General features: G+C 54.3%; 3 protein-coding genes across 4 annotated transcripts; 1 reads left to right on the forward strand and 2 right to left on the reverse strand.

The window, feature by feature from the left end:
* BEST2 (bestrophin 2) lies at nt 2,094–8,182 on the reverse strand. Its single transcript, XM_021083726.1, has 8 exons — nt 6,815–8,182; nt 6,595–6,689; nt 5,269–5,753; nt 4,829–4,906; nt 4,499–4,651; nt 4,331–4,411; nt 3,996–4,147; nt 2,094–3,100 (listed from the first exon to the last, which is right to left on the reverse strand). The coding sequence occupies exons 1-8, from the start codon at nt 6,964–6,966 to the stop codon at nt 2,677–2,679; spliced, it is 1,620 nt and encodes a 539-aa protein (XP_020939385.1). The 5' UTR covers nt 6,967–8,182; the 3' UTR covers nt 2,094–2,676.
* ASNA1 (arsA arsenite transporter, ATP-binding, homolog 1 (bacterial)) lies at nt 10,655–20,409 on the reverse strand. The gene is made up of 7 exons (XM_003123324.4): nt 20,059–20,409; nt 19,073–19,220; nt 13,334–13,482; nt 13,097–13,247; nt 12,103–12,210; nt 11,816–12,013; nt 10,655–11,169 (listed from the first exon to the last, which is right to left on the reverse strand). Exons 1-7 carry the CDS (start codon nt 20,217–20,219, stop codon nt 11,038–11,040), a joined length of 1,047 nt encoding a protein of 348 aa, XP_003123372.1. The 5' UTR covers nt 20,220–20,409; the 3' UTR covers nt 10,655–11,037.
* C2H19orf43 (chromosome 2 C19orf43 homolog) lies at nt 21,651–24,701 on the forward strand. Of its 2 annotated transcripts, XM_003123323.4 has the most exons (3): nt 21,660–22,077; nt 23,886–23,963; nt 24,269–24,701. In XM_003123323.4, exons 1-3 carry the CDS (start codon nt 21,727–21,729, stop codon nt 24,374–24,376), a joined length of 537 nt encoding a protein of 178 aa, XP_003123371.1. In that variant the 5' UTR covers nt 21,660–21,726; the 3' UTR covers nt 24,377–24,701. The 2 variants fall into 2 exon arrangements, with proteins under 2 accessions (XP_020939386.1, XP_003123371.1); XM_021083727.1 differs by lacking the exon at nt 24,269–24,701 and having other exon boundaries at nt 21,651–22,054; nt 23,886–23,962.

Consider the following 25,115-nt stretch of genomic DNA (forward strand, 5'->3'; position numbering starts at 1 on the left):
CATCAAGGAAGTGACATAATTTGAGCAGTGACCTGAAGGAGGTGAGGGAGGGACCATGAAGGTATTTGAGGGGAAGAGTGATCCAGACAAAGGGAACAGCATGTGCAAAGGCCCTGAGATGAGACTTTGCTTGGTGGGTTAGAGGAACAGTGGAGGTCAGTGTGGCTGGAGCGGAGTGAGTGAGGGGAGAGTGGAGGAGTCAAGAGCAAAGAGATGTTCAGGGCCTTGTGAGGCCATGCCCATGCCAAACGGAACTTCCCAGGCCAGGGAGTGAACCTGTGCCACAGCAGTGACCTGAGCCACAGCACAACAATGCCAGATCCTTAACTTGATGAGCCAACAGGGTACTCCCATTTTATCTTTTATTCTAAGTGAAGTGGGAACCACAGAGTATCCTAAGGAAAGGAGCAACATAATCTGATTCAAGTGTTCATAGTCTCCCTTTGACTTCTCTGGTTGGAAGAGAGTGCTAAGGCTGTAGGTCACTGGTCTAGGTGGGTGCTTGGGTGACAGTGAGGGCTCTGGCCAGGGTGTGGGCCCTGGAGAAATGGGAAATGGTTGGATTCTGGATACAATTTGTCTTTTTTTTTTTCTCTTGCTTTTTATGGCTGCACCCTCGGCATATGGAGATTCCTAGCCTAGGGGTTCAATTGGAACTACAGCTGCCGGCCTACACCACAGCCACAGCAATGCATGATCCAAGTTGCATCTGTGGCCTACACCACAGCTCATGGCAATGCCAGATCCTTAACCCACTGAGTGAGGCCAGGGATCGAACCTGAAACCTCACAGATCCTTGTGGAGTTTGTTACTGCTAAGCCATTAGCATAGCCCCCATTTTTTTTTTAAAGGGCTGCATCTGTGGCATATGGAAGTTCCCAAGCTAGGGGTGGATCGGAGCTGTAGCTGCTGGCCTACACCATGGCCACGGCAATCCCAGATCGGAGCCACATCTACACCTGTGCCAAAGCTTGCGGCAACACCAGATCCTTAACCCACCAAGTGGGGCCAGGGATTGAATCCACACCCTCATGGATACTAGCTGGCTTCATTACTGCTGAGCCATAGCAGGAACTCCTGGATACAATTTGAAGACAAAGCTGATAGGATTTGCCACTGGGTCGATGAGGAGTGGGGGATGAAAGAAAGAGAGGAATTGAAGGTGACTCCCAGGTTTAGGCCTCATCTTCTGGAAAGAGAAAGCTGACAAACAGGTTGGGATAGGTGGGGAACCAGTAGATAGGGAGCTGGTTTGAGGACATGTTATGTTGGACCGGCCCATGAGATCCCTACATGGAGATACTGAGCAGGCAGTTGAATCTCTGGATCTTGAGTCAGGGGAAGGATCCTGGCTGGACATCTATATCCAGGAGTCATCAACACATGACTGATGTAAGACCTAGAGCACTGAAGGGGTATCTGAGAGTGCAGAGACTTGTAGCAGAGGGGTCACCTGCAGAAGCATAAATCAAGACTGACAGGAGGAAGACGTGGTCCTGGGACCGTGGGTCATATATTGATGAATGAGTAAAGCCATGGGCTCATTTCAGAAAGCAGAATTTTAGAGTTCTTTTCATGGCTCAGTGGTTAACAAACCCGAGTAGTATTCATGAGGACACAGATTCGATCCCTGGCCTTGCTCAGGGGGTTAAGGATCCGCATTGCTGTGAGCTGTGGTGTAGGTCGCAGATGCGACTTGGATCCTGCATTGCTGTGGCTGTGGTGTAGGCTGGCAGCTACAGCTCCAATTCGACCCCTAGCCTAGGAATCTCCATGTGCCGCAGGCACAGCTCTAAAAAAGGCAAAAGACCAAAAAAAAAGAAAAAAGAAAAATAAAACAGAATTTGGAGTTCCCACTGTGGTGCAGTGGGATTGGTGGGGTCTTGGGAGCACTGGAATGCAGGATCAATTCTGGCCTGGTGGGTTAATGATCCGGTGTTGCCCCAGCTGTGGCTTAGGTCCTGACTGTGGCTCAGATCTGATTCCTGGCCTGGGAACTCCACATGCTGCAAGAGTGTCCAAAAATGGAAAAAAAAATTTGGTTCCCCCTTCCCTTTTTTTTTGGCTTTGCCTGCAGCATGCAGAAGTTCTGGGGCCAGGGATTGAACCCATGCCACAGCAGCAACCTCAGCTACAGCAATGACAATGCCAGATCCTTAACCTGATGTGCCACCAGGGAACTCCAAGAAAACAGAATTTGGGAAGAAATGGGTATAGCATCATCAAATAGTCTGGAGGAATTCTCAAAACTTAGCATAATGCCTGGCATGAGTTGAGTAAAAACCACTGACATTTTATTGAGCACCTATTATAAAACCAAACACTTTAAAGCTGCATTTCATTTCATCCTCACAACTCAATGAGGTGAGCACTCATTCATATGTCCATTTTAAAGAGAAGAAAGGCAATAGTGGCCTCTCACACAGGAGGGGGTAGGAAGTAAAGCTGCAGGTGCTAAGAACCCACAGTTCAGAGAAGCTGGAAGAACACCCCACCCTTAGTTTAGTGCATGGCCCACAAGAGGCTCTCCAAATCTCTGCCAAATGTAAAGGCAGGTACACTTAGCAGGCAGGTAAGAAGCTGCCACAACACACCGCTCATGCAGACCCAAACTGCTGCCTGTGGGCTGTGAGGGGATTCCATCCCCTGTCCTTGGGGATCCAGTGTTCAAAGGTCTCAGGCTAGATTTTCCTCCTCCTCACCAATGGGGCTGGGCAGCCAGGGTGGAGCCGGCCCTCGGGACCCAGGGATTGGCGCAACAGTGAAGGGCTCGGTGGGCAGCCCTGGGACAGGAGGCTCCAGGCCAGGGGGTGGCTCAGACTCCGGCTCCCGCTGGCCTACATCCAGCAGTGTGTCCCCGCAACCGCACTCTGGAGCCGTACCATCAGGGGCGCCCGAGCACGCGCAGCTGCCAGCCACAGATGCCTCTGATACGCAGCTGTTCTTTCGGCGCAGCAAGGACAGGCGCCGACCTAGCAGGCCTCCCGAGGTCATGCCCGCGCCCATGGGCAGGAGACGCTGCAGTAAGTCGCCTTGTGCATCCCCCAGTGGCGCGTCCATGCCCTCCTGCCACTGGAATTGCATGTCCTCCTTGGCCAACCTGCAGGAGACGTGGGTCAGTGATACAGCCTCACCCCTCTTTCATCAACAGAGCTGGGAAGGGGGCACACTCCTTTTCCTGGCTCTACCCAGCTTATTGTCCCACTTATCCCCAAGGACCTTGGCTCCTCACCAGAGAGCCTGGCTTTATCCTCTGGCTCTGGCTATGCTCAAACTTAGGGCTCAAGGCTGAGCTGGGGCCCTGCTGCATATCCTTTGGCATCACTTCTGACCCATCCAGTCCTCACAGAATGTAACTTTTAACTCTGCCCCCAATTAGTGGCCAGGTCACAGACATCAACACGGATTCTTCTTTTTTTCTTTCCACAGCCATAGCAACACCAGATCCAAGCCTTGTCTGCGACCTACACCACAGCTCACGGCAATGGCCAAGCCCCTTAACCCACTGAGCAAGGCCAGGGATTGAACCTGCAACCTTATGGTTCCTAGTGTGATTTGTTTCTGATGTGCCACGACAAGAACTCTTTTTTTTTTTTTTTTTTTAATTTTCTTTTTACAGTTGCGTCTGCTGCATCCGGAGGGCTAGCGGATCTAATCAAAGCTGCAGCTGTCGGCCTACACCAATAGCAACACTGCAGCGGCACTGGATCCGAGGGCCATCTGTGACCTAGCCACAGCTTTCCACAACATCGGATCCTTAACCCACTGAGCGAGGCCAGAGATGGAAACTGCATCCTCATGAATCCTAATCGTGTTCATAACCCGCTGAGCCACAATGGTAACTCCCAGCCCTCACAGACTTCAGCTCTTAGCCCCAATCTCCAAGATGTAGCTTTAGCTGGGTCCTCCTGGTGACCCACAGCCCTTTCAATCAGACACTCCCCACAATCATGAGCCCCGCCCCCAAGAGGCCACGCCCACCCCCACTCGCTCACGTGATGTCGAAGGTGGAGCCCTGGAAGGGCTGCTGCCTCAAGAAAGCGGTGGCTGCGGTATAGGGAGCGCGAGCTTCTGCTGCATCCCAGTACAGGTCCTTCTCCAGCATGGCTAGGTCGTCGTACATCTCATCCACGGCCAGCATTGACACCTGCGGGCACGGATACGCAGGGAAGAGTGGGGCTTGGAAAAGCTCTGGCACCGCAGGGAGGACTCCTCAGGATGGGTAGGAGTGTGGTGACCAAAGAGAGAAGGGTGGTTTAGGGCAAGTCTTGGCGGGGGGTGGAGACAGAGCCCCTTTGGTAGCCTGAGGATGGTCTCCACAGAGTCTCACCTGGAACCCGCGGTCGATCAGAAAGTTGGTCTCAAAGTCGTCGTCGTCCTCTCCAAAGGGGTTGATCAGCTGCTCAGCTACCTGAGTTGGGAGAGGAGAGGTAGGCGGAGCCCCTGAAGACCCCTGTCGGTCTCACCCCTGGAGTCTGGGCCTCAAAGCCCCGCCTACCTTGAGCCAGCCTGCGTAGAAGAAGAACTGCAGCAGGGTAAAGATTGGCACGCACAGGTCCAGGTCATGGTCTTTGTAGCCCTGGGCTGGGTCCAGGAACTGGCGACCGATGAGGCAGGCCAGGAAATAGCTGTATACTGCGATGGTCACCACCTGGGGGGAGGGCAGTGTGAATGCCAGTTCAGGGTTTTCTGGACCTTGGGAGTCACGGAGAGGCCAGGACTAGGATCAGGAATTACTGTGATGGGGTCTCAGTTGACCCTCAGGTTTTCCTTGAGACCAATGTGCCAGGGCCTCTGACGTGGGATATAAAGAGGGACGGTGGATTACCTGGGTGTAGACGAGGGGTACACTAATCCAGTCGTAGTGAAAGAGCATCCCACACTTGCCCCGAAACACATTCAGCTCCTGGGGTGAAGGTGGGGGAGCAGATACAGGTCATAAGGGAGTGTGAATTGTGAGCTCACATGTGGGGATTAAGTGGGGGTACCTGTGATGGAGATGAGTGGTCACCAGGTGGGAGGTGGGCATGTGCTTCTAAGGACTCCAGGGAGAGTATTTAGTGGTGAGTGTATGCCTGAGGTAGGGGGTATTGTGCACCTAGGAGCCGCCTCATAGAGATAAGTATGCACCTGGGGGCTGGAGATAAGGGTATTTGGAATCTGCCTTGTGGCAGGCGCGTGGCAGGTCGCGCGATATTATACAACTCCAGGGTGGGTGGAGTACACTTTCCCTGATATTTTATATGAATGAGCACCTGGCGAACTCACCTCGAGCAGCAATTTCAGGGCGCCGTTGTCGCGGATGCGGCCCTCACGCCGAGCTTGCGCCGCCAGATTGGAGAACCAGACGCAGGGCACCCAATATTTGTTGTAGGGCGAGTTTAGGTTCTCAAACTTCTTGCGCTCCTCGCGAGTCATAAACCCTGGAGAGGCGAGGTCAGGGGGTTTATTCTCTGTCCCTGCCGCGACCTGGTCCCGCCCTCCCCGCCCCCCCACCTGACTTGTGGCTCGAGCCTCACCTGCCTCCACCACGTGGTCTATGGTGGGGAAGCGCTTGAAGACTGCTGTGCTCACCGAGCGCAGGATAAGCACACCGGAGAGCCCTGCGTAGCGCATAAGCGTGCGTCGGTAGAGGCGGCCGCGCTCGTCGCGCCCATGCACTGTGCCGACCACCACACACATAAGCGGGTCGGGCATGGGCATGCTTAGGTACTGGTTCCACCAACGGTGCACCACCAGCGTCACATAGAAGCCTGCGGGGAGCCGGAACGGGGGCTCAGAGGGGACACCAGGGCTAGGGGTTTGGGAACCAAGGTCATGGGAAAAGGAGTGACATAGGGTCTGCATCAGGGACATGGGGTAGGTTGGACACCCTGACAATGTGGGGCCACCTGGGTTGGGAACTTGGAGATATCCAGTTCTGAGGTCGGAGAGATTAGTGCAGGCTGGGGTCACCCTGGCTACATAAATGTCACCTGGGCTAGGAGATTGGGATCCTGGTACAGAGGTGGAGATGCAGGGCCCACAGGCAGGTGGTCACCAGGATCACAGGGAGCCCCTGAGCCAGGGATTTGAGCACAGGGTCTAAGTCAGGAAGGGCAGGCCAAACAGGCTGATTACCCCATCCTTGTGGGTCCAGAACAGTGGGAGGAGGGCTGAGGTCGCATGAAGTCACTGAGAACAACAGGCCAGGACTTGTCAGAGAAATGTCCCTTAGGATGGACTTGAGGGGATGGAGGCATATGGGGTTCTTGGAGGGGTTCCCTGAGGCTCAGAGCAGGTGAGGGGAGGCACTATTAACCTCATGCAGACACAGATGGGAGTCCGTGAGGTGACTGGGAATAACCCTATGGATGACACAGAGCTCTCATGGGGGCACTGCAGGGGACACTGACCAGGTGACATCCAAGTTCTCAGGAATTGGGGCCAGACCTGGCATAAAGGATGCAGAAGTGCATATTTGCGCGCGCGGGGGGCGGGGGGGAGATTGGGGGAAGGGCCCCTGAAAGGCAGGCATAGGGGTCTCCATAAGTCATGAATGGCCGTGGATTTCTCAGAATCAGGGGAGTGGGGAACTCAGGAGCGCAAACGCACCGAGCACAAAAGAGACCGGGATGAGACTGGCGTACTGGTCGCAGTAAATGACGAGCTTCTCGAAGTAGCGCTTCTGCTCTTCGGTCAGCACGAAGCTACAAGGCAGGGGGCGCGGGGTCACGAGCGAGCCCCCGGTCCCCAGCTGCCGGTGTCTCTTCCCGCGCCCCCTTCTCTGCAACCCCTACTCCGGCCGGCACCCCCCACCCAGGGGCCGCCTCACCGATAGGCGGCACTCAGCGCCATGTAGAGTCCGAGGAAACAGAGCAGCTCGCGCCAGAGAAGTTTGTAGATGCTCCCGCGCCACAGCAGCAGCAGCTTCGAAAAGCCGCCGAAGCGCGCGTTTGCCACGCGGGCTGTGTACGTGACGGTCATCGCGGCGCCCCGGCCGGTCGAGTGAAAGAAGGGGCTAGACGCGACCAGGGCCTGAGGGCCGAGGACTGGGGGGCCGGGCTGCAAGCTGCGGGCGGGGGTGGAGAGGTGCGGAGCCGACTCAACTCTGCGTTCCCTTCCGCGCCCGGCCACCTCCTCCGCACCGGCCCTTGCTCAGGTTCCCGTCCCCTCCCACCTGCTCATTCCTGACCTAGCCCCCAGTCCTCTCTCCTAAGGTCTTTCTCGCAGGCCACTCCCTTCCTTGGACTCCCGGTCCCAGCGTCTTGCGCCACCCTCCCCAGCCCTCTCTGTCCATCCCCTACCCTCCACCGAGTTGACCTGAGTCACCCTGACCCCATACTCTTTACTTGGACGCCGTCTACTGTCTCCCCTACTCCCTGAGTCCCGAGTCCTTCAGTTTTTAGGTTCCTGGGGCTCCAACTGACTTCCCACTCCAACTCCCCTCCTTCAGGTCCCACTTCTGCCTTCCCTCCTCCCACTCTCCCAGCCCAGGCTCATCCCGCTTTCCACCCTGCACTTTCTTTTGAAGCCCTCCAAAGCCGGATTCCTAAGCCTCCAGGCCCCCAGGTCCCTTCCCACAGCACCCTGCCTGAGGCTGGCTCCCTCTGCAGCACAGCTGGCCCAACCTCTCCCCCTCCCACTCAATTGTCTTGGCTTTGTCTCCTCCTCCTTCTCCTGGATCCACCTTGACCCTTCTTATGTCCATTCCCCTTTAGCCTTCAGAGCCCCCCACACCCCTACCCTGGGGACTCAGATTCTTCCCTCAGACCCACTTGTCCTCCTGGTTCCTTATTCCCCCAGGCCTGGGTCCTTCTCACCTGGTAGCTAGTGCAGGGACACTCAGGGACAGGGACAGGATGGGCGGGTGGCGTCTGTGTTGGGTGGGGCTGCAGCCAGAGTCTGTGAGGCTGTGAGGGGGGGGCTGGGGAGTGGGCGTGGATGGCCTCTCCCTGGCCCTCCCCCCTCAGCTGCTGCCTACCAAACTTTGTTTGGAGAAGTCTCATCGGTTTGTTACCTGGGGCTGAAGGAGGGGGGGATTTACCCTGTCCTCCCTTGCTCCTCCCAGTCCTCTCCCAGTCACTGGCAGATCCAAGACATCTTGGATCCAGATGTCTCGGAGGGGGAGGGGGCAGGAACCCTCTCCTTACCAGACCCAGACATATACCCACATCGCTCAGTGAGGTTGGGTCACTCTACAGTCACCTGTAATTGCACACAGAGAGGCACGCAGAAACACACAAAACAGACCTAGACACAAATTCAGCTTTCCTTAATACAGTCTCCCACAATCACGGTGACCCAGAAAGCAGTACGGACTGTCTCAAAGACTTCTAGAGTCACACAACAGACGCTGAACCCTAACCCACTCCACCCCCATACCGATATGCAAGTGTAAAGCAGATGGATCCTAACCCACCAGGCTCTCACCACTCAGGCATCCACACTGCGCTCCAAACAGCCACCCAGGAAAGCAGGAGCAGGAACCCTGAATTCCTTCATAATCATACCATGTAACAAAGACACACTCAAGGTCATACAACCAGCCAAGTGCAGACCCTACTTGGGCCCCAGAACACTTTTACACACACAGCCACACACTGCCATGCAGAGGGAGGTAACATACATTTACTCCCTTATCGCTGATGCATGAAAACGCACCCATGGTCACACACCAGATGGAAAACAGCTGTCCTCCACAGGTGACACACTGTCCTGGAGTCAGAGCCAGGTCCTGGTGGTCCCTTAGATTTGTCCATTTTGCAAAGACACTCATACATTGACCCCTCCCAATGGTCCCACAAACCGAGAGGGTCACATTCAGACTAAGTCATTAAGTCAGGCCATAAGCCCTCGTGAAACTCTCCTGCATTTATTTGCACATCAGTACCTAAGACACACCCTCCCAACGCCCCCTCAGGTCTCAAGACACTTTTGGCATTGCCTTGAACACACAAACTTAGGGACACGAAACCTTGTCCCCACACTTGGCAAGGATACAGAAGAGATGTTCTCCCTTCAGACACACCTACTGAGGGTCTGGCTGGGCAAAAGCAGCCCTCCATCCTCAACCTTGAGTCTGGTGTGGGAGGGGTGGAAGCTCAGGGTTCTAGCCCCAAGGGGGGGGGGTGCCCCGAACCTCTCAAGTCCACCCCAGCACTAGGAACATGGCTCCGCCTAACCCCGCCCTGAGGTCCAGCCAGCCAGGACACCGTGTTCCTAACCTGGCAGGTGTCTGCCCCGCCCCAGGGTAATTAGGAACCAGCCTGGGCTGGCTGTCCTCGGACCCATGCCTCCGCTGTCCAGCTGCCGGACAGCCCATAAAAGAGGGTGAGGGGTGGTGCCGCTAGCTACGGGAACTGGGGAGGGGACAGGCTTCAAGTGGATGTGCTCCATGCCCGACCAGAGGCCCCTATTCCCTTGGATGTATCCTCACACACTGCAGCCAGCCCTTCCCCCCAACGCCCACCTCAGTCATCTCCCCTCCCCCAGCTCGCAGTGTCCCCACACACTTCTGACTGCTGGACCCCCACTGGGGTAGGGGCAGGTTGCCCGGGCTAGTTCACAAGCTTAGTAATTGTAACAGAGAATAACAAACACTCCTGGCAGGTACGTGCCTGGGGCTGTTGTAAAGGCGTTACCTATCTCATCTCATTGTGTCCTTCTAAGCAGGAATGTGAAAGTTGGTCTTGTTATTCCCGCTATCAAGGTAGGGAAACCAGGGCTCAGCAGACACACAGCTGGGATTTGAACCCAGGCAGGTTGGATCAGAGCCTGGGGTCCTGACATGGGCCGCACTGCCTTGTCTGTTTACAGGCACCACCCCAACCCCACTGATGTGGACGTGCCCACACCAGTTTGTGTACACCTGGTGGAGTTGGGGGTGGGGGGGGGGACACGTCTAGGCTCGTGGCTGGGTTCCCCTCACATGCACATCCTGGCACGCCCAGACCCTGGGTATGTGCTGTCTGAACACCACTTCCTGACTCACGCGTGTCCTCTGGCACCCTTCCCCTACCCCCCCCAATCCATCTCCGGCTTGGAACCAGCAAACTCCCAAGGTCATGCCAGTCCTGTGACTCTCCAGTAGGGATGACCCATGACTGTCCAGGGAGTGGCAGAGGGAGTGAAGGGGAAAGGGGGGACGGTTAGGTGCCTTTCAGGCTGCTCTGCTTTGCTTCCAGGGTCAGGTGAATTCATACCACAGCTGTATGAATGACCACACTTGACATCTCCATTTTAGGAATAAGGGGATTGAAAGCTCAAACTGCAGGAAACATGCTGCAGGCCACTCAGTGAGACTGCTCTGAGGCAAAACAGGACTTCAGGGCTCCTCCAGCCTGAGTCCTTCATCATCTTGCCTCTGAAACAGACCCCGTGTTGCAGCTCTGTGCTGGGAGGGGCTGATGCCATTCCATGAAACAGGAATTGGGGGGTGGAGACTGTTAATCCCCAGTCTGGCAGGCTCAGGCTCTGCCCAGGGCGCCCACTAATTCCCAAACCAAACAGCAGGCAGTGCTGGGCCTGCTGCCTGCCTAATCCGCTCCCCACCAGCCTGGGGCTGGCTGAGGGGCCTCCCAGTTCCCACGCTCTGAGCCTTGAGGGAAGTGGGAAGATGCCCCCCTCTTCTACTCCAGGTTTTACAGCACCAAAGGACTCTCCTACCCATATGGAACTAGAAAAAGGCAACTATTTAATGAAAAACACTCCTCCCAAAATTGCCACAATAAACACACACCTCTATTACGTCTCTCTGGATCTGCTATCTTTGTGCAGTGTACAGCCTGTGCAACTGTCCATGTACGTGCTAAGCCCCCAAACTGAATATCAACATCCACAGTAGTTTAAGATCATTTTATTGAGGGGGGAGAGGCAGGGAGATGGGGGAGGGGCAGCTACAGCTCCCCCAGCCCCACCAGGGGGAAAAGACCCCCTCCTCGCCTCCCACCCCCCAAGTGGCTCCCCCTATGCTATGGAGGAACTTTGTGCAAACTCTGCCCCAGGGGTGGGGGCTGGAGGATGGGTGTGAAATGGCAGCAGCTGGGGCTGTTGGTGCTACTGGGCACTGGGGGGCTTATAGGGCTCCAGGAGAAGAGCAGAAAAGGTGTTGACCTTGTCTGCCCCCCGAACCTCGTGGGGCAGCAGCGGCAGCTTCACAATGTGGAAATCTTCATATAGGTCCTCCATCTGTGGCAGAGGCAAAAGGCAAAGGGCAGTCAGGGGGCTGCGGGGCAGGAACAGAGTGTGGTCAATGTAAAGGGTTGGGCTGGGGGTCTCCTGGGGTCAGGGAGAGAATATGAGGAATGGCTTTAGAGGGTCACAGGTGGGAGTGGCGCCAGGGAGGTCAGAAACCACTGGGCTGAACCTCCCACTCCCCAGGGTCATCTACAGTCTTTTTTTTTTTTGAGGCCACACCTCTGGTATATGAAAGTTCCTAGGCTAGGGGTCAAAACAGAGCTACAGCTGCTGGCCTATACCACAGCCACAGCAATGCCAGATCCGAGCCACATCTGTGACCTACACCACAGCTTGTGGCAACACTGGATCCTTAACCCACTGAGCGAGGCCAGGGATCAAACCCACATCCTCATGGGATACTAGTCAGGTTAATTTCCACTGAGCCACAACAGGAACTCCTCAGCCAGTCTCTGAAGGTCAGAATCAGAAAGTCTGAATCGGGGGTGAAAGGCAGGGGGGTGGGATGGAATAAAAGGTTGGAGAATACAGTAAAAGGTCATTAGTCATCAGTGCCTTGGCTGGGCTCGGCCAGACCCTAGCCTCCAGGGTCAGAGGTGTGAGGGTTGGGCGGGGGAAGAAAGGTGGGTGTGCACACCTGGTCCAGGTACTTGGCCTGGATCTTGTGGCGGGCCTCACACATCTTGCAGGGCTTCTCGGGATCAGGGAAGACTAGCTGGTTGACAATGATGTTGTGCGTGTCAATCTTGCACTTGGCCAGCTCCTGGATCAGCCGCTCCGTCTCATACAGTGAGAGGAACTCCGCGATGCACACACAGATGAAGGTTGTTTGCTCCTGCAGGATGCCGGAGAGGACAGGGAGGGGTGGGTTTCAGCCCTGGCCCCAGTCCGAGCCTCTCACCATCCCCCTGGACCACAACTCACAGGATCCTTGAACTGTTCGCTGACAGAGCGGATGACAGGCAGTGTCTCCTCCAGCTTGGAGGCCAGCTGGTCTGCGTTCATGTCCCCGAGGCCCAGCATATTGCACATCTGTGGGGACGATTCGAGAGGGCTCATGGCTTACCTGGGGCCCATTACACTCCCTGGGCTGGGCTCGATAAACCACTCCTGACACCTCCCAGTGGTTAATGGTATGGGCCCTCGAGCAGATCACAGGGGTGGGAACCTTAGCTCTGCCATTTCTGTGGCACTATGACCAGGGAGCTTGACTTCCCAGAGCCTCAGTTTCCCCATGTACAGAGCTGCTGCACTGTGACACCCGTCACATGCTCAGAACAGTGCCTGGCACACTAAGAGCTCCACAAATGTGACTACATGGGGCAGAGGTCCCAGCTGGGGAACCACACATAAGCAAGGTGGTGGCAGTGGTGTGCAGAAGTGTGAGCACATCAGGGTTGTCATATCATGCCAATAATAACCCCTGGGGGGAGTTCCCTGGTGGCTCAGAGGGTTAAGGATCCAACATTGCTGCTACCGTGTCTCTGGTTACTGCTGTCCAATGGGTTTGATCCCTGGCCTGAGAACTTCCCTGAGGGTGTGGTCAAAGAAAAAAAGGCTCTAAACACCCTTGGGGAACTTGCATGCTCTCCATTGGACAGATAAGGCCCAGAGAGGTGAAGTGGCTTAAGGTCACCAAGCTGTGTTACACCAGAGAGCAGAGAATTTGAACCCAGGTCCCCTGGCTCTAGAACATGTACTTTCAAGCTGTCTGGGGCCTTCAGTGGGCAGAGGTGGGGACATTAAGTGCCACGGAGTAGGGGGGATAGTCCCCAGCACAGTGAAGATCCATTCCACCCACTGGGAAGTGCCAACTGAGGGGGGTGTGTGGGAAAGGCCTTTGGTGCTGCACTTCTGTGGGGGCTGGGGGTTCCCCTCTGCCTCAGGGGATTCCCGGATGCCCTGGGGCCCTGCCTGCCTGTGAGATGAAGGGGCTGATCTGGTTCTTGATCTGCATGAGGCGGCCTAGCCCCCGCTCGACGATGGTGGGGAAGTTGAGCAGCCTCAGTGTGTGGCCCGTGGGCGCCGTGTCAAACACCACCACCGAGAAGTTCATGCCCTTCACCAGCCTGCGGGGAGATGAGGGTCAGGCCCGCTCTGCCTCCTTTTCCACCCCAGCCCCAGGGCAGCCCCCAGCCCCACCACTCTGCCTGACCTCATGACCTCTGCATAGCTCATGGCCTCGTCGATGCCCGGGAAGGCGCTCATGGCTTCCTGCATCATCTTCTTGCCCATGCTCAGCATGTTGTCCTCCTCGAAGAACTCGTCGGGCAGCTCTGCCACGCCCAGGCTGGGGTCAATCTCCTAGGGGCCAAGGGGTCAAGACTCAGGCTGCTGTTGCTGGATCCTTCCCCCCCGGGCCTGGAGTCAGAGGGAGCCCGGGGATCGCCGGGAGAAGAGCCTTCTATTAGGTCAGGGCTGGGGAGAGCCTGGAGGTGCCCTGCCCCTGCCACCCCAGGCATTTAAGGTCTCGCGCGGTGTGGCACAGATTGTTAAATCTTTTCCCAAGCGGGTGGAAAATCACAAACTGTGCTTAGTGCTCCAGAGGGAAGCCAAAGTTTTTTCGCTGGCTGTTTCTCCACATGGCTGGAGGCCCTGACCACTACCAGATCATTCCTCTAAGGTGAGAAGACATGAATCTTCTTTGCCCAATCTGACAGTGAAGCCCTAGGCCCCACTGCCCTGCCTTCCCTTCTCCTTAACATCTGGTCTCTCCTCACAAGATTTACTTACCACGTTAACTGCCTGTCTTTCCAACCAGAAAGCTGGCCCCACAAGGGTGGGGCGTTTTTCTGTCCTGTTCACTGCTGAGTCTCTAGAGCCTGGAATTGTCTGGCACAGAGTAGGTCCTCAACATGGATAAAGAATCCACAAGCCTGAGGCCCCTGGCCCTTCCTACACTCACTGCCTGTCTATCTTCCACCCTTGTTACCTCTTCTTGTTCACTTATTAGGTTCTTTGGTGAAGCCCTCAACTCCCTGGCCTCAGGTCATTTCCCTGCAGGGAGCCTGTCTACCTGTCACTCCACCCATCACCTCCCCCCCAGTCACATGGAGTCCCTGGGCCAGGGGTCAGATCTGAGCCACAGCTGCAACCTATGCTGCAGCTGCAGCAAGAGCAGATCCTTTAACCCACTGTGCTGGGGTGAGGATTGAACCTGTGTCTTGGTGCTGTAGAGATGCCGCTGATTCCCTTGCACCACAGCAGAAACGCCCCCACTCACACCCTTGATGTGTTATTCCTAGTTACTGGGCTATCTCTGAGCTCCCACACCCCACTCTCACCCCAGCCTTCTCACCTCCTGTTGTTATTATTACCATTTATTATTATTATTTTTTGGTCATGCCTGTGGCATGTGGAAATTCCTGGGCCAGGGATGAAACCTGAGTCATAGCAGTGACAATGCCAGATCTCTAACTACTAGGCCACCAGGGAACTCCATCACCTATTTTTTTTTTTTTTTTGGTCTTTTTAGGGCTGAACCCATGACATACGGAAGTTCCTAGACCAGGGGTCTAATTGGTTGTGCGGGCCGAGTCGTGTCTGCGACCTACACCACAGCTCACGGCAGCATGGGATCTTTAACCCACTGAGCGAGGTCAGGGATCGAACATGCATCCTCATGGATGCTAGTTAGATTTGTTTGCACTGAGCCAATGACAGGAACTCCTCCTATTTTTTTTTTTTTTTTAACTCAAGGAATTTTATTACATTTATAGTTGTACCATTACCTCCTATTATTCTAAATTTCTTTGGGTCACCCCATGCCCTATACCCCTGCCCACTGTTTCACTGTCAGTGTCCTTCTTGGCTGGCACCATTATTTAGCCCAGGCCCTACAAGCTGCCTCTGCAAACACTCCCTTTTCTCTCTGTGGTTGGCAAAAATCCCCATCTGGCTTGCTGGCATGGCTGCACTGAGGTGATTATCAGAGGAACACGGCTGACAAACAACTCCACCTTGCTTACCATTCTTTTCTTTTTTTTTTTTTCCTTTTTCTTTTTAGGGCCACAACTGCGGCATATGGAAGTTTCCAGGCTAGGGGTTGAATCAGATGCAGCTGCCAGCCTACACCATGGCCACAGCAATTCGGGATCCAAGTTGCATCTGCAACCTACACTGCAGCTTGCAGCAACATTGGATCCTGGCCGCGAGCAAGGCCAGGGATCAAACCGGCGTCCTCATGGATACTAGTCAGGTCCTTAACTGTTGAGCCACAATGGGAACTCCTTGCTTTGCATTTTTTCTTTTCTTTTTTGGCTGCTCCTCGGGCTATGGAGTTCCCAGGCCGGAGATCAGATCTCAGCCACAGCTGCGACCAAAGCCACAGCTATGGCAACGCTGGATCCCAGTATGCAAGGCAGGGGAATGAACCTGTGTCCTACTGCTCCCAAGACTGATGATCCCATTGCACCATGGATCCCATTGCACCACAATGGGACTCCTTGCTTCTCATTCCTGATCAAAAGTCTCCAAAGGGCATTTGAAAAGCCAGACAATACCCCTTGGGAGTGTTTATGCCACATCTTCTCCCTCCTCAAACACCTTTGGTCCCATGTGCTCCTCTGCTGAGGTCTGGGCCTCAGTGAGAAAGCCAAACCACTGGCTGCCAACATTTCCCCCCAGGAAATGCCTCCGTCCGCCACCTTCCAGAGCCCAAGTCCTGGGTCTGTATACTGGAGAGAGCTCACGCCTGCCTCAGCCCTGTCCTCTGGGGGTATCCTTAATGCCTCCGGCAACATCACTTGTCCCTCCCAGTTGAAGCATCAGCAAACAAATGTGCTGTATCTAACATCTCCTTTCTCAGGAAAGCCCTCCTTAACCCGCATTCCCTCCTCCCTCCAGGGATGGCCATTCTCACTTCTTGGCTCCCATCAAAGTGGTCACTGTCCCCATCTCAGCTCACCCACTCCAGGGAGTCTTTTGGCCCCATTCCCAGGGTGATCTGCTTAAAACTTGTGGCACAGCATGTTAAAGATCTGGCATTGTCACTGAAGCAGCTGGGGTTGCTGCTGTGGTGCAGGCTCTATCCCTGGCCAGGGGACTTCTGCATGCTGCAAGTGCGGCCAAAAACAAACAAACAACAACAAAACCCCCACCTCGCAAAAACAAACAAACAAACAAACAAACAAAAAAAACCTGACATGCCTGCCAGAGACAACCTCTGTCCTCCTGGAACTTAAAAGCCCATGCTTCCTCCCACCTCACTGGTGGCTCCTGCGTGGCCCCCTTCACTGGTTCTTCTTCCTCTGTTGGACACTATATGCTGATCTGCCCCAAGGTTGTTTCTGAGCCTCTTTATTTTCTCACTCTCTTTCCCACTAACACAGCTTTAAATACCACCCTTGGGACAGTGACTGTCCAGTCAATGCCAGCCTCCTCTGAGCTCTAGGCTCACATAACAAAGCCATCACCCTGATGTCTCCACTTGGAATGATCAGTGGGCACTGGACACTCACTGTGGCCAAAGTTAATTCCTGATTTTTGCTTTCCAAACCTGCTCCTATCTCAGTCCTTCCCCATCCCAGCTGCCCAAGGAGCCAACTAAGAGACGTACTTCATTTCTTTCTTTTTTTTCTTTCTTTTTATAGCCCCACCCCCTGCATATGGACGTTCCCAGGCTAGGGGTCGAACTAGAGCTGCAGGGAGTTCCCACTTCCATGCGGCGGAAATGAATCTGACTAACATCCATGATGATGTGGGTCGGGATCTGGCATTGGCGTGGGCATTGGCATGAACTCACAGCTATGGTGTAGGTTGCAGATGTGGCTCAGATTCCCACATTGCTGTAGCTGTGGTGTAGGCCAGCAGCTATAGCTCCTATTTGACCCCTAGCCTGGGAGCTTCCATATGCTGAGGGTGCAGTCCTGAAAAGCATAAAAAGGAGCTGCAGCTGCTGGCCTACACCACAGCCATAGCAAAATGGGATCCAAGTCACATCTTCGACCTATGCTGAAGCTTGCAGCCACACCAGATCCTTAACCAACTGAGCAAGGCCAGGGATCAAACCCCCATCATCATGGATGCTAGTTGGATTCTTGGCCCACTGAGCGACAAGGGGAACTCCCTTCATTTCTTTTTCTCACCCGTTACAACCAAGCAGTCGATTTGCTTTAATTCCAAAACACGTTCTAAATTTGACCATTTCTTCCCTCCCCCCACCAAAGTTTGGACTGCCATTATCTCTAACATAGTCACTGTCCCAGTCTCCATGCTTCCATTTTTCTTCTTAATTTTAGTCTCTTTAGGGACACACCTGCAGCATATGGAGGTTTCCAGGCTAGAGGTTGAACTGGTATTGTAGCCACTTGTCTATACCACAGCCATAGCAATGCCAGATCCAAGCCACATCTGTGACCTACACCACAGCTCATGGCAACGCCGGATTCTTAACCTACTGGGCAAGGCCAGGGATAGAACCTGTGTCCTCATGGTTACTAGTTAGATTTGTTTCTGCTGAGCCACGATGGGAGCTCCCCATTTTTTTTTTTTTTAAATGGCCTCACCTGTGGCATATGGAAATTCTTAGGTCAGGGACGGAATCTGAGCAGCAGCAGTGAACTAAGTTATAGCTACGGCAATGCCAGATCTTTAACCCACTACACTGAGCCGGGGTTGAACCTACACCTTCCCATCAAACCAAGCTGATACAGTCAGATTCTTTTTTTTTTTTTTTTTTTTTGCTTTTTAGGGCTGCACCCATGGCATATGGAGGATATGCCTTATGTACCCTAGTTGGGTTCGTTAACTGTTAACCGCTGAGCCATGAAGGGAATTCCCTGCAGTTAGATTCTTTTTTATGTGTGTGCTTTTTAGGGCCACACTTGCAACATATGGAAGTTCCCAGACTAGGGATCAAATCGGAGCTACAGCTGCCAGCCTACACCACAGCCACAGCAACACAGGATCAAAGTCACTTCTGTGACCTACACCACAGCTCATGGCAATGCCGGATCCTTAACCCACTAAGCGAGGCCAGGGATTAAACCTGCACCCTCATGGATCCTAGTTGGGTTTGCTAACCGCTGAGCTGTGAAGATAACTCCCCACAGTCAGATTCTTTTTTTTTTTTGGTGCTTTTTAGGGCCGTACTTACAGCATATGGAAGTTTCCAGGCTAGGGGTCGAATCAGAGCTGCAGTTGCTGGCCTATATCACAGCCACAGCAACACCAGATCTTTAACCCATTGAATGAGGCCACATTCTCCTGGATACTAGTCGGGTTCATAACTTGCTGAGACACAATGGGTATTCTGTTTCCATTCTTTTTTTTTTTTTTTTTTTTGTCTTTTTGTCTTTTTAGGGCCACACCCGCAGCATATTGCGGTTCCCAGGCTAGGGGTCTAATCAGAGCTACAGCTGCTGGCCTATGCCAGAGCCACAGCAATGCCAGATCTGAGCCACATCTGTGACCTACATCACAGTTCACAGCAACACCAAATCCTTAACCCACTGAGCGAGGCCAGGGATCAAACTTACATCTTCATGGATACTAGTTGGATTCTTAATCTGCAATGGGAACTCCCTACAAGGAACTTTTTGAAAAACTAATTTGGCATTGACATTACTCTGCTTAAAACAAAGAGCTTCCCATTAAACTTGGAATCAAAGCTGACCTGTTTCCAGGGGCCTACAAGGTCCATGTAGCCCTCACTGATGTCTCTCTCCTGACTCCTTACTCATTAAGCTCCAGTCACTCTGGTCTCCCTTTGCACCAGAAGCATTCCTCAGTCATTCCCCTATGGGTATGTTGAGGGGGTGAAAGTGGAGAGACAGAGGATGGAGAATGGGTGGACATGGTAACTGCTGATGGATGTTGTTCACAAGGGAAAAGCCTGAAGGTGCCTTTGCCAGAGTTGGGACAGAGCGTTAGGACTGAATCCTGGTACACTTACCATGGCGAAGAGGTTGTCATAGCCTTTGACCTTGGTAGGCACCTTGGAGAACTTCTGGTCAAATGCATCAGAGATGTTGTGGGCTGGGTCTGTAGAGATGATCAGAACACTCTCCCGCCCTTTGGAGAGCTGGACTGCTAGGCTGCAGCTGGGCAAGGGAAAGGCCAAAAGGTATGGATTGAAGAATCAGCCTCTGCTTTCCCTAGGTCTGCAAGAGGACATGAAGGGGCCCAGGAGCAGGGGACCTGGATCAGCAAGGACCTTGAGAGGAGAGTATGGATAACTGTGGGAGCAAGCCTCAATCCTTGTAGAGGGACCTTCTCAGACATCTCTCACAGACCCCTCTAGCTGGTTAGAGTAGCAAGGTTCTAATGAATGTCGGTCTGGCCTGATGCTTACTTCTTTACTAGCAAAGTGGCATGTCCAGCTGTCTAGCCAGTATAGCTCGACTCTCTGCCCCTTTCGACAACGCTAAGCTAAGGGATCCTTCGCGTCTTCGGCTAAACTCTATGGTTCAACTCACTTTTCCCAGGTACTCTATCCGAGGGACCCCTCTCCCTCCTCCCAGATGACTGGGATAGCCTGATCATATGCCCTCTCCCAGCCTTCCACCTCCACTCCCACGTTGGCATATAATGGCAAGGTTCACCAGACTAGTGGGTTCACCTGGTGCCCCTCGCCCTACCCTGAGGTCAATCTGGTACAGTCCAGCTGACTGAGACATCTAAGTGCGCTCCGGGCCCCCAGTGCGCTGGATCAAATGTGGTTCAGCCCTTGAACTCCAGCAGATTGTACGATTCAGAAGATGCGGACCTACATTCAGGAGGTATCTTCCACTTACTCCACGTAATTTCCGGAGAGTACAACCCTGAAGACCCCGGGCCAGCCTTCTAGCCATGTTGGTTGTGGAAGACCGGCCCATAGCCTCCCCTTTAACCGGTGGTACATCCCACCCGTTTTCTCGGCCCCCGCCGCAGCCTCCTTACCTGCAGGTGGTCTTGCCAACGCCACCCTTGCCCCCAACGAAGATCCACTTAAGGCTACGCTGCTCGATGATGTTGCTAAGCGTGGGCTCCAGCGGCTCCACATCAGGGGCATCCTCGAACTCCTCTGCCTCAACCCCCCACCCGGCCACCCCTGCCGCCATCTTGGACCCGGCTCACGTGATCAAGCGGAGCGAACTATGCAAAGCACCTACAGGGGAAATTTCCTATCATATCCCGTCACGGCTAGAAGCGTGAATTAATTTTCTCATGATCTGACTTTTAGGTGATAATAGAAGCTATATTTCCATATTATCCCCTTCCAAGGTTCACCTTGTCAACCTCTTGTCTATATTTTTTCAAAGACTCCCCCTGCCTAATTAACATATTGGTACCTTCCAGGTCACTCCCCTTCACTGATTGGGCCCTACGTCTTGCCACACTCCTTCCATTGGCTTCATCTTTTCTTATTTTCACCAATCACTCTCACGTCCCTGTAGCGGCCGACCTCCCCTTAGCAACCAGCCAAACACACGGTCCATGCCCTTTCCAAGAAGTTTGATCCGAGGTCCATTCCTACCTGACTCCATAGGCTCAACTTCATGTCGATCATTTCCCCCTATTTTCCAAATCTGGTCCCAACACCGCCTCAGGTCTGTCTCTTCTGTTACCTAACTGGCAACTGGCTGGGAGCCATTGAGCTCCTGACGCGAACCAATCATAGACGAACCGATTAGCTATCTTGAGATAGGTCCTCGGGGTGCCAGTGGTTAGAGGCAGAACAACTCCAGTTATGGGCGAAAGCCACAGATCCTTGTCCATTGAGCCCTGAGCCCCACGCAGGGCAGGGCCAACATTTGCAACCTCGCTCTTTGTCGTAGAAGGGGTCTGTTCTCGAAAACCTCCTTCCACTTTGCTCCCTATTCGAGGGGAGTCTGCAGTTCAGCCAATTATCTTTTTGAACCTCTGCCCCAGGAATACATGCTCGGTTCCAGGCCGTTGGAGGACACTCTACCTTAGATAGGGACTGCAGTCTAGAAATATCCGCGGCTTCACCTAAGTACTCTAGCGCATACAATAATACCCTGACTTTCAGATGAGGACCCCAGTTCCTTCGAGCAAGCGGTGTCTCTATTCCCAAATGAAAGCTCCATTTCAGAAGACAGGTACCCAACCCAGAGACGCCTCCATTTCTATTCTGGGGGCCCAGACTAGATGTACCCCCGAGATCTAGTTAGGGACCCAGGTTCCGAAGATTCAGCTGAACACACAGCCTCAGATGAAGTCCTTCCCCACGTTGAGATTTTCTCTGGTGCCAGAAAAGCGAATATGCCCCCAAGTCCCAGGCGGGAACCTCACTCCGAGAGCCAGCTATCGCCGTAGGCTTAGACGATAGCCTTATTTCGGGGGAGACCATGTCTGCGTAACGCTCGCGGAAGTTTAGTTGGGTTACTATAATCCGCTAGGCAGGGCGATGTATCTGTCTGCTGGTGCGCGGCTTCAAGCTTTACTCCTCTTTCGCCCCGCCCCGCGTGCCCCGCCCCCACTGCGGACGCTAGAGGACTAGACGGGTCTTCCCAGCATGCATTGCTCGGGACGAGGCAAGTCGGGCGCCAAGCGCGGGGTCGGAGCGGCCTTCCCGGAGTCCTTTGCGCGGCACCTGGCGACAAAATGGCTGCCCGAGGGAGACGGGCGGAGCCTCCGGGCCGGGAGGCGCCGGGCCCCGCGGGCGGTGGCGGCGGCGGGAGCCGATGGGCTGAGTCGGGGCCCGGGACGTCGCCCGAGAGCGGGGATGATGAAGTGTCGGGCGCTAGTTCGAGCCCTGTGACGGGCGGCGTGAACTTGTTCGCCAACGACGGCAGCTTCCTGGAGCTGTTCAAGCGGAAGATGGAGGAGGAGCAGCGGCAGCGGCAGGAGGAGCCGCCCCCGGGCCCGCAGCGACCCGACCAGCCGGCCACCGCCGCCGCCGCGGGTCCCGGGGATCCGAAGAGGAAGGGCGGCCCGGGCCCCACGCTCAGCTTCGTAAGGAGCCGCGGGGGTGGGGGCGGGCGCCAGGGCCTTCCTCGGTCGGGGGAATTGGGCCCGAGAAAGGGTATCGGGTCCACCCTACTCTCTGGATAAAGTGCTGGGGATTCGGAACCTGGACGAGAGAGGCCTGGGGGCGGAGGTGGGGACCCCTGGAGCCTGCCCGCAAGAACTGGGAGAAATTCCATTGGAAACAGCGCTCCGGGGATGGGGAAACCTGAATACCACTGTTTGAGTGGTACCCGAACTTTGGATACTGGGACCATCTCCCACTATGGGAGTGGGGGATATAGTCAAGTCTGGAGTCTGAATTGTGTGGATGAGAGACTCAGACTACTTACTGTGTGACCCTAGGAGATTTTCGTGTCTTTCCCGAGTCTCATTCCTCCACTGTCTATTGAGCACCTTACCTTGTGCTGGGCACCGTGCTAGGTGATGGATAGGCCTTGTTGAACACTACAGGTTATCGCTGCTTTCCTGGAGCGTCAGAACTGGCTTAATCTCATTTTCCCTGCTTGCAAAAATGGACATCATCCCATCTTCTGGTGTGATTAGCACTGGTTCTGTCTTATAGGAAGAGCTAAACCAGTGGTTCTCAATTGGGGGCAATTCCCCCCACCCCATCCCCACATTTGGCAGTCTGGAGACATTTTTGGTTGTCAGAACTGGGGGAGGGAGTGATACTAACATAAGTAGAGGACAGGCATGATGCTGCTCAACATGCTACAGTGCGCAGAACAACCTTTCCCTCCTTCCACCTCAACAAAGATGATCCAGTTCAGGATGTCATTAGATGAGATTGAGAAGCTCTAGACTAAAGAAATGGCACCTCTATTGATAGTCAGCTCTGAGCTTTCTTTGTCTCTGGTGTTGAGAGCAAGTTCCTGTGGTGTGGAGAACACAGTGTGGACTTGAGAATACTGGATGGGGGTGGGGGTCACATTTATTCATCTGTCAAAAATGAGTGTGAGAATAGTCCTGGCAGTGCAGGTCACTTCATACCTGGTTGAGGGGTGGAGATGGGATCTCTGTAAAGCCTTTTGGAGCTCCTGTGGCATGAGAAACCCTCAGTCTGAGGGAGAAAATAGAGGACCAGGAGGAAAGTTCAGAGCAAGACTTATGCTTGAGGGAGGGGAAGTGGCAGGACCTGGGGGGTGGGGGCCAAGTGCACCTCTGTGAGTAGGAGTAGCAGTTTCATTTGTTCATCAAGGAGCCATTGTGGGAGCACCCTCAAAGAGGGCAGGCCAGGTTAGATGTAAGGGAATGGTGTCACTTGGTGGTTAGGAATTCTACTCAGTGGCTTAGACCCACCTGACCCTGAATCCAGCTCCATTGTTTGCCGTCAGCATGATCCAGGGTACAGGCGTCTCCTCAAAGATGTTTCCCCATCTGTACAGTGGGGATGGTGTAATCTACAATGTAAGGTGACTGTGACGATACTTCCAAGGCACCTGGCACAGGGCTTAGCATAGAGTAAGTGCTCAATAAAGGGGGCTGTTACTGCCTGTGTGAATCCTACTAGGGGTGAATGAGGCCAAAGCTAGTCCCCACTGATAAGGGGATTCTTGCTCCCCGGAAGGGCAGCCCCGGGGCCCAGGACTACCTGGGCATCATGGGCCCAGGGCAGGCGCTAAGAGTCGCGTGTGCTCCTCTCTGATTGCTGCGCAGGTCGGCCGGCTGGCGGAGCTGGGCGCGGCGTCGGGACGGGCCACCGGGCCGGGCTAGGAAGGTGTAGTGGGCCTCAGCGCCGCCAAGGGCGGGCCCCGGCTCCTGTAACCGTTGCAGTCTTCTGTCCCTTCACCCAGGTGGGCAAGCGCAGAGGCGGGAACAAACTAGCCCTCAAGACGGGAATAGTAGCCAAGAAGCAGAAGACGGAGGATGAGGTGAGCAGGCTGGGTGTGGGAAGCCTCCCACGTTGCCTTTTCGTTCTGCCTCAATGCCTGGCCAAGGTGCCCTGTCCCTCCCTCTTCAGTGTCCAGCCCTCAGACGGGTGTACTGGGTGGGGGAGGTGGGTTTTCAACAAAGTCCCCAGATAATGTGACTCTGCATATCTTTATCTCAGACCCAAGACCTTTGGGGTGACACTGTGGGTGGGTCAGCTGTCTCAGGACAGTCCTGACCCTGGTTCCTGGCCTCCCTGGCATCCCTTCCCAACCCCCTGTGTGTTCCTCCTCCCCCTCCCCCACAGGTATTAACAAGTAAAGGTGATGCATGGGCCAAGTACATGGCAGAGGTGAAAAAGTACAAAGCCCACCAGTGCGGCGATGATGATAAAACTCGGCCCCTGGTGAAATGACCCCCCTCCCCCGCCTGCCCACAGCCTGGGACTCTCTGCGATGTACATAACTATTTAATGCAGCGGCAGCGAGGCAGCCTTTTTCCCCCAAGGACTTATACACAGAAGGAAACCGAGATGCTTCCCGCAGCTGCGGACGATTCTCCAGGACTCTTTTTTTACCTTGAGCACTTGCCTCCTGAGACTTAATAGAACAGTGGTTTACTGTCCCCTCTCTTCCCTTCTCTTCCTTCTCTCTGGCCCTTTCTGTCTTCCTCTTCTCCCCCTCCCTTCCCTCCCTTTAGCCGTCACTTCTGGGAAGTAAAGAACTTGATTTAGTGCTGGAGCTGTGTGCTTGGTTTGCCTTCTTTGCTTTCTCCAACCTACGTCATCCCCTCTCAGCTGGTGCTGAGCCCACCAAAGCCTGGGTTTGGCCCAGTGAGGGAGGGATTTGGGGGTGTGGGAGAGAACAGAGACTCATCCCCTCCCTTCATCCCACTGCCTCCTGTAGGCCTGAACTCTCTCAGGACTCACCCCTGACCTCACCGCCAATGTTGGGTGTTCTTGTTCACTGTCTCTTCACAGTCCCATTTGAGGTGGACCAAAGCTGTTCATTCATTCAGAAGACACTGACACATAATGCATGCATGGGTTTTTCTTTTCTTTTCTTTTTTTTTTTTTTTGGTCCTTTTTGGCATTTCTTGGGCGGCTCCTGTGGCATATGGAGGTTCCCAGGCTAGGGGTCTTATAAGAGCTGTAG

This window comes from Sus scrofa, chromosome 2 (genome assembly GCF_000003025.6).
Source record: "Sus scrofa isolate TJ Tabasco breed Duroc chromosome 2, Sscrofa11.1, whole genome shotgun sequence".
NCBI classification, from domain to species: domain Eukaryota; kingdom Metazoa; phylum Chordata; class Mammalia; order Artiodactyla; family Suidae; genus Sus; species Sus scrofa.